Below are 8,164 nucleotides of genomic sequence, written 5' to 3' on the forward strand. Positions count from 1 at the left end.
AATTTGGAAATACTATTGTTATGTAACTGAATACAACATATTCAATAAAATATGAATAAATATTTTTGGAAAAGAAATATTAAATAGTAAATTTGTCATAAAAATAATTTTATTTCATTACCAATTATTATTTTTTATATCAATTATAATAATAGAATCAATTAAGAACTAAAGAATAATAATTACTTCCTTTGTTTCACCTTTTATGATCCAAGCACAAATGTAAACAATCTTGAAATGGGCTTCTCCTTCTCACCCACCAAAAGCAATCCGATTCCTAAGCCCAAACAGCGCTGAATATATTCCAGAAGTTCCAGAATTTTGTGGAGTACTTCACCACGCGTTTATATTTGGATGTAGACAGTCAGACAGACAACGGAATTCAATTCTCGATCGTCTCTCCCAGAAACCATTTGAATCCTTTAACCGAAGGAGGAAAGACAAGTTAGTAGGAGTTATGGCTTTGAATCCTCAACTTTTCCCGAATGGGATGCCGGTGCCCTTCGTCAGCGAGATATTTGTTTTGGCCAGAGATGGCGTCGAGTTCGAGATTGACAAGATCCCTGGGTAAGCTTCCGATTCCTATGCTTCTCTCTTTTTTTTATGCTTTATCAGTTTAATTTATTTTTTATTCATACGCTGTTGTTGGGTTGTTGTTCATTTGAGTTGAAGACTAATACAAGACCTAATTATTTGTGTGATATAATTATTGGAATTGTGTCGAATTGGATACTTTACTAGTATGCTCTTCTTGTTGGAATTATCTGCGGGCGTTTACTTTTGGTTTTCCTTAGTCATGTTCATGTAGTATTTTAAGTGCTCTCACCACAGATTCCCTTAATGTGGTAAAGATATGCACTTTTGTATGCATTTCATGTGGAAATTTCATATGTGTGAGTAAGTCTCTGTCTTTCGATCATGCTGTCTTTTCGCACATAATCTTGATTTCGACAATAGGGCTAGGCTCGACTCTTTTGTCATTCCCTGCTAATGCTTCATTAGTCTGGTTAGGAGACACATGGTTTCTGTAGTTGATTCCAGCCTTGACTATTCTCTTGTTCTCAGTATTGCATCATTTATCTGGTTAGGAGGCACATGGTTTTGATCATTGATCACAGAGAAGCAGTGCATAGTTGGCCCCTTGAAATTCCCATTTCTTGCTATTATTGCCCTCTTTCAGGCCTGAAATATGAGGATATATTTAGCCCACACATCATTTTTATTTTGAGTTTGATTAAGGGTTAGCTGACTTTCTGCGTCTCTGGAGGGCGTTTTGTGCCTAAAAGCATGTTAATTACAGAAGAGAGTCTAGGAAGACATAGCGATCATGGTTTTGGCTTTTCTTAGCATATTGTTTCAATAAATTTATATCTATGCTATCCAGGGATGTCAACCTGCATGTATATATATCTGTATTTTACACTCTTTTCTTTAAATGGTAGAACTTTGGTTCATGTATGGTGACCCTTCTCGTACTCATTATAATTTGATTCTTTAGTAGAAAGCTGTTGTGCAATCATTATTTTGCTGTGCCCAAGAAGTATGGTGTATATGTTCATTAAATGCTAACGATTTTTGTGTCTCCACTCTCAGCACTCAAGGTGGAACTGTTAAAGCAAGAGGAACTATCTACTTGTCAAATATTCGTATGGTCTTTGTTGCAAACAAACCTGTTGAGAATTTTGTTGCTTTTGATATGCCCCTGGTACGTATATCTTCTTTTAGTTTTCCTGTCCTGAAATAATTGTCAGAAGAACTGTTGATTATTACCACATTGATCCCTGGTTGACTGGGATTTCTTATTTCCTGTGTAACAAGAATTACTATTTTCTTCGGAAATAATATTTTCAACTTTTGTCCTAATTTTATTAAAAAATTCCATGATTTTTTCTCAAGATTCAATTGGTATCTCACTATTATCACTCAGGGAGGGTAGCAGAACAGGATATCAAGCTTTCACCTTGATATGGAACATAACATACAAATTATTGCTTAAGAAGGCGAAAGCCCTTTGGTTGATATTATCATAGTAGCAGATGGTGTGGGGGCATTTTCTTTGCGGGGTTTTACTATCAGTCCCCTTGAAGTATTATGTAGAAGACTAGAAGTTAGATCGGAAAGTCTGTACTAGGATGGCTTATCTTACTCTTTTTTTACTGTGTCTTCTCTTCCCTCCTGTCGTACTAATCCCGCTCCTTTCCTCCAAGCTATACTGTTAACTTTTATTGCCTCATATGTTGTGCCATTTAGTGTTAGTTTGCTAGCAGACAATCATTAGCCTCAAACCCATGGTTTTGCTTTCTGGACACTTCTGTTTGGGCTTTAAAATATTTGTCTAAGTAGTGGCAGCTACAGTCGGCCATTGCTGACTGGAAATCTTGGCCACTTTTATTTTGGATAGTCCATTTTTTAAGCTTCCTTACTATGTAAAGTGGGCTGCATGAGTCGGATCAATCTTTTTGTCCCCTGAACCTGTCTCGGTGTCATCGGGAAACTTTGCAATTAATCTAAGGAAATAGTGTATGATACTTTGGAGCTCTGATGAACCTTTTATCTTTATTTGAGACCCTGAATGAAATTGACAGGGGACATAGTATGAAAATGAATGAGGCAGTGACAGCTGGATTGGTTCTTGTATTAAGATTTTGGTTAGATTCTGTTACTTGCAAATATGCATTTTGCTGTAAACTTCAGAAGATAAAATGCTGGCTTTTGGCTGCTCCTGTTTAGTGAGGATGAGATTGCTTTAGCATTTACAGTGCATGCTTGGGTGAAGCCTCGATGGTTCTTAACTTTTTGTTCTTATTCCCCTATCAAAGGAGTCAGTTTACTTATTGCAAAACGGCATTTATTTTGCAGCTCTATGTCCATGATGAAAAATTCAACCAGCCAATTTTCTTCTGCAACAATATTTCTGGTCATGTGGATCCGGTAAATAGAAAAAAGTTTAATATATCTCTGGTCTTCTCTTCTACGTGAGAAGTCTGACACCTGTCTTGCTATTCTCAGGTTGTGCCTGATAATGAACATAGGGCTCTTTATTCAACTCATTCTTTCAAGATTCTGTTCAAGGAAGGCGGTTGTGGAACTTTTGTCCCACTCTTCTTCAACTTAATTGCTTCCGTCAGACAATATAACCAACACGCCAGGGAAGCACAGCCACGAATGGATCCTCTCCAAGCAGCTCAAACTCCTGTCGATGACATGATGAGACATGCGTATGTGTCTATACAATTAATATCCTTTAATTACAATGTATTCACAATTGGATAAGATTTATAACTTCATATTAAAACTATGTCAAGAAAATAGGCAACTACAATTTTCTGACAACTTCCTGCATCCATTTCGCAGATATGTTGATCCGAATGACCCCACGAGAATTTTCTTGCAGCAGCCAAATTCAGAGCCCCAGTTGAGGCGCCGCACATACCAGTCACAGAATGCTGCAAACCAAATTTGATTATTGCTCTCGGGCTTGTGTATAACAAGTTGAACTCATGGGACCAAGTGATGTATCATAAGCTTTCCTGTTGGTTGCTTGTATTAGGAAATTGCTAGCTGTGTCCATATAACACTCAGTTCTCTTGTTAAGGACACTCAGATATAATGTGCTCAAAAATGAATGTGATGTCCGAAATCAGAAGATATATGTGGTGTGTTAATATTTGTTTTCTTGTGATGCCTACAAGTGTGAAGAGTCTGATGCTGCATGGGTGGGTGGCCTTATATGCCATTCATTTAAGTAGTATTCTGCATTTATGTTCTCTAGGACTGGGAAAGCTTCCAACACAATGTTCACTCTATTACTTAGGAGATACAGTACACACGATGCTCACTTTATTCTCTAGGTATAATTGTAACATCCTATCTTAAGTGCTTTACAAATTTTTATTGAAATAAGTAGAAGTGGTACTCTTTGAATTGTTTAAATTAAATTCATTCTAGCCAAAAGCTACAAGTTCTTTTCCATCAACTTTTACAATAAATTGATGACACTGTATGCATTAAACTTTTTTCTTTTACAACTTAACTATCTTTGTGAATGCTGATGTTAAGTAGTTAGCAGATAATCACTATCTTTGTGAACAAAGAGGGGGCTCTATAATAATGGAAAAATACAATCAAATGCAGTTCAATTTTTTTTTTACAAATTGAAGTATTAGTTGATGATGAGCGTGTAAAATCCACATTATGTACATATGAAATATGAAAGGATAATTACATTGACGTACTTAATTTATGGTCTATTTGCATAAATCATCTTTACATATTAGATAATTACACATGCATCCATTTAAAATTTTTCTAATGCAAATTGAATTATCCGTTCATGATGAGCTTGTAAAATCCAAATTATGTATATATGAAAAAATAATTACATTTACACCTGCTAATTTATGGTCTATTTACATAAATCATCTCTGTATGTTAGATAATACGCATATATCTACAAAAAATGTTAGATATTTACGCCCACTTTTTGAGAAATTATACACACATCACGCAAAAACATCAATATCAGTACACAAACTAATCATTTCTTTTGGGTGTCGGAAATAGTTTCTGTAATCATGTAAAATGCAGAAGTGATTTGTGTAAACAAATTAAATGTTAGGAGTGTGAATGTAATTATCTTAAATATAAAATGAGATGTGCTACTGAACTATAATAAAAGATCTCATGAACTGAAATGTACTATTTCTTCATTTTCAAAATCATCAAGACTGAGCTTCTTATGTGAAACACATAATACGTTTTAGTAACTGCCCAACCTTCTTATCATACGAACAAGAGTAAGATGATGCTGTAATGGATGAACTAATAACCTTCAGCACAACAGGAGCATTAAGTGGCTTACGACAAAATGTTACGGAACTTATTAACATTGTGGAGACGACAAGTTATATTAATAATCATATATCAAAGCACATTTGACTTACTAGGTGACTAAGCGATGCAAGCCTCGTCTCAGCCATAACTGGTAAGCCGTCATATGGAAGGCATCGTAACTCACAGGGTCAGCATGCCACTTGAAGTGCTTCCTAACCATGCATAAGTTTTGATAGAGGTTTAGGTAGGTCTGCTCAGATACCGACGTCAAGATGTGCTTCAAGAGAGCAACATCTGCTTGGTTGACAACAATCGAAAATTTGCTCCAATCAAGAATATTAGCAAATGGAAGGTCATAGTAGTTGGATATCAGAACGGGAATACATCCATAGTGGATAGCATCACTAACTCTGGCCGTGTTTACCTCATAACCTTTTACATGGAGGCAGTATTTGCTTCTCCTGAAACCTTCCTCATAAGGATAAGATGGATGTCCTGAGAATATATCGAAAGAAGTATCATTTCTCCACAAAGTTAATAACTGCTGCCTAATGCCAGAGTTCTGAACTCGTCCAGCAAAGAAGACAAGTTTGTTTCTGCAATTACACCAACATATGTGACAACAAAATTTGAAAAACATATCAAACAGAAAAGAAATTAGCAGGAACAAACAATTGCTAAGCAAAAAGTTCTGTAAGATCCAAAAGTCAGTACTGGTGTCTCCGCTATTTTAACTAGAGGAAGGAAAGTACACCTTGTATCTTCACATGTTCTTTTCAGCCAAAATTTGCTTGAGACATGATTACCCTCTACATGCCCACCAATCAAAAGCAAACTAACAAGAGCTGTAAATATATATATAGGGTACACATATAAATACATGCACACATACACATTGAACAGGTTAGCAAAATCCTCCCTTTATAAACCAAAAGATACAAATACTAATAGTGATAATATCGTGTTTACCAGTGTATATTCATGCGGTCACAGATGCACACCAGCATTCTGGATTTCTATTACTAAGAAATTAATATAATTTTTGCATAGGTATCTATTTAAGTTGTCTTTGAATTGGTGCTTGACAACAAATTCATGTGGGTTATTTGTATAATTCCAAGGCAATATAGGTTTGAACTTTCAAATCCTTTAGCACCCACTTTCAGCTATTCTCTCTATCACTTTAGTAATGGTGTCATTTGGTATCCTTAATTCAAATCCACTTGCTTAGATCCAAATATCTCCATCTAAAAGCAATCCCAGAGATCTTAAAGATCTGTTCTCCATCCAAAGCTTGCACTTGTTGTGCAAGAACCTCTTCCCAAAGTAGAAGTCCCAGAAGCAAAGCACACGATGTTTACTTCCAAAACTTTCTGAATTGAAGTATCGATAATAAAAAGATGCATCATGCTTCACTCATTGTGAATCCATAAAGAAATGCATCCAACTTCCTTAGATCTTAATACTTGGTTTTAGTATGCCTTCTGCTAAGATTGTCGAGTACAACTCAGAACTTCCAATAAGTTATCAGTAGAACTTGACAATCGCTTGAACCTCAAATAATTTGGGATGGAAAATTCCTTGAAACTTTGCATCCTCTTGATGAATCTTTGTAATTCTTAAGAGCCACAAATAAATCATCATTTTTGGCAGCTCCACATTATATTGCTTTATTCAGAATTAGCCAATTGGTGGTTCTTTGTTGGTATCCAATCAACTACTTAGGACAAACCAACTGACGCAATATAATAGATAACTGAAAGCCTGTAAGTATGCAGGCAGTCAATATGGCATACCTTGCATTTGGAGGATTCAAGACTTTATCACTGCGGCGGGGCCAAACTTGAGGCAGTGCTACATCCTTGTGTGCAGAATAAAGCCTCTGAAAATAGCTGGACGAACAAGTAAGCTGAATTGCATTATTACGCAGAATTATATGTTTGGAGGCTGCCTCCCGCCCAACTGAATGACAGCAGACATAAAAGTGATCGGCACCCCCAGACGCATTCCAGAACATGAATTCAGAGCTGATCCTCAAAACATATTTAGCAACAAAATTGGAAATGGATGACTCTGAACGTAGAAGAGGATGATTTCGCATGGCATTGATGGAAAAGGGCATAAAGAAGAAATGAGCCTTCTCGGGATGTTGGGTAACAAAGGGACTCCGCAGAAAAGCCAACTTAAATGCATGTTCACTGAAATAATTCCCCACTTTTGGATCTGTGGGATCTGGATGAGGAAGAAAAATACGGGCAAAAGGGGATGATTTGTTGTTCATGGAAACATCTGGGTACACAAAAATCTTTAGTTTTTTTAACATTTCCTGATAATCTGCATTGAAAAGTTCCCAATTGTGGTAAGGACTACATGACTTGGTCTTTGTTTGTAAAAGAGACGGAGATAAGACCGAGCTCTGGTGTGTGCCATTGCAATCACAATTGAGTCCTAGCAAAGACGAACATGGAAGACTCTCCTTCAGATTTTCTCGGACTTTAAAAACCTTTGTTGAGTTGGTCCCCTCTTCAGCCGAAGTTGATGACTTGAGCAATAAAATTTGAGGCCACAATGACAAAATCGCCAAAGAAGTAATCAACAGGACAGCAAATGATGGAAATAACACAAAGTACGCATTCCAACTGGTCTGATAGAGAACTCTTTGCAATCTTCTTCTGCCTAAGATAGTGCAGAGGAGCATCGGTTCTGAATGTCTTCAACCAGTGATAAAATGGTAACAATGACAAACAACTTCACTCAGATATACCAACCCACATTACTTACTTACATTGACAAGGAGTGAAGTATAGTTAACTAGATTCGTACTTCAGTCAGCAGAAACTCACATTATCACATATGGTGGCTGTGACATAAGCTTATCATCAAACACTTGGCAACCGATTCTTGATTCCTACACCATATTGAAATCCCAAATAGAATCACCAACCAAAAATTGTAACAGAGTTCCTTCGACCAACACATCAAGAAGTCCAGCAAAGACAATAAGATAAAACGATCCTAGCAATCCGGGATCATTTAAGTTTCTGGGGAAAAGGAGGAGTGCGCAACCCAAAAGCATACAAGTGAAGTAGAGCAGTCAGTGAACATGGGGCACTTACACGGCAGCTAGTGGAGGTGGAAAAGGAAATGGCAGCCGCAGCAGGTGGTGGAGGGACTGCAGAAGAGGGGACAGCCTGAAAGGAGGGAGACAGATCAACATAGGGCCGTCAAGGGGAGAGAGAAAGACAGAAGGCTTAGCATGTCCCGACCATTAATGCTGTAGCCTGTACATATATGTGGTTGGCAGACTATCCATTGTATTGAGCAGGTGCTG

General features: G+C 37.1%; 2 protein-coding genes across 3 annotated transcripts; one reads left to right on the forward strand and one right to left on the reverse strand.

Annotated features, from left to right (window-relative positions):
- Positions 301-3,676, forward strand: LOC105160131 (UPF0664 stress-induced protein C29B12.11c). The gene is made up of 5 exons (XM_011077396.2): positions 301-567; positions 1,594-1,705; positions 2,860-2,931; positions 3,010-3,218; positions 3,355-3,676. The coding sequence occupies exons 1-5, from the start codon at positions 458-460 to the stop codon at positions 3,461-3,463; spliced, it is 612 nt and encodes a 203-aa protein (XP_011075698.1). The 5' UTR covers positions 301-457; the 3' UTR covers positions 3,464-3,676.
- LOC105160132 (probable glycosyltransferase At5g03795) lies at positions 4,627-8,164 on the reverse strand. Of its 2 annotated transcripts, none has more exons than XM_011077397.2 (4): positions 7,950-8,164; positions 7,677-7,741; positions 6,630-7,544; positions 4,627-5,429 (listed from the first exon to the last, which is right to left on the reverse strand). In XM_011077397.2, the coding sequence occupies exons 2-4, from the start codon at positions 7,700-7,702 to the stop codon at positions 4,943-4,945; spliced, it is 1,428 nt and encodes a 475-aa protein (XP_011075699.1). In that variant the 5' UTR covers positions 7,703-7,741; positions 7,950-8,164; the 3' UTR covers positions 4,627-4,942. The 2 variants fall into 2 exon arrangements, with proteins under 2 accessions (XP_011075699.1, XP_020548836.1); XM_020693177.1 differs by having other exon boundaries at positions 5,002-5,127; positions 5,258-5,429; positions 7,677-8,164.

This window comes from Sesamum indicum, linkage group LG4, assembly GCF_000512975.1.
Source record: "Sesamum indicum cultivar Zhongzhi No. 13 linkage group LG4, S_indicum_v1.0, whole genome shotgun sequence".
Classification (NCBI taxonomy): domain Eukaryota; kingdom Viridiplantae; phylum Streptophyta; class Magnoliopsida; order Lamiales; family Pedaliaceae; genus Sesamum; species Sesamum indicum.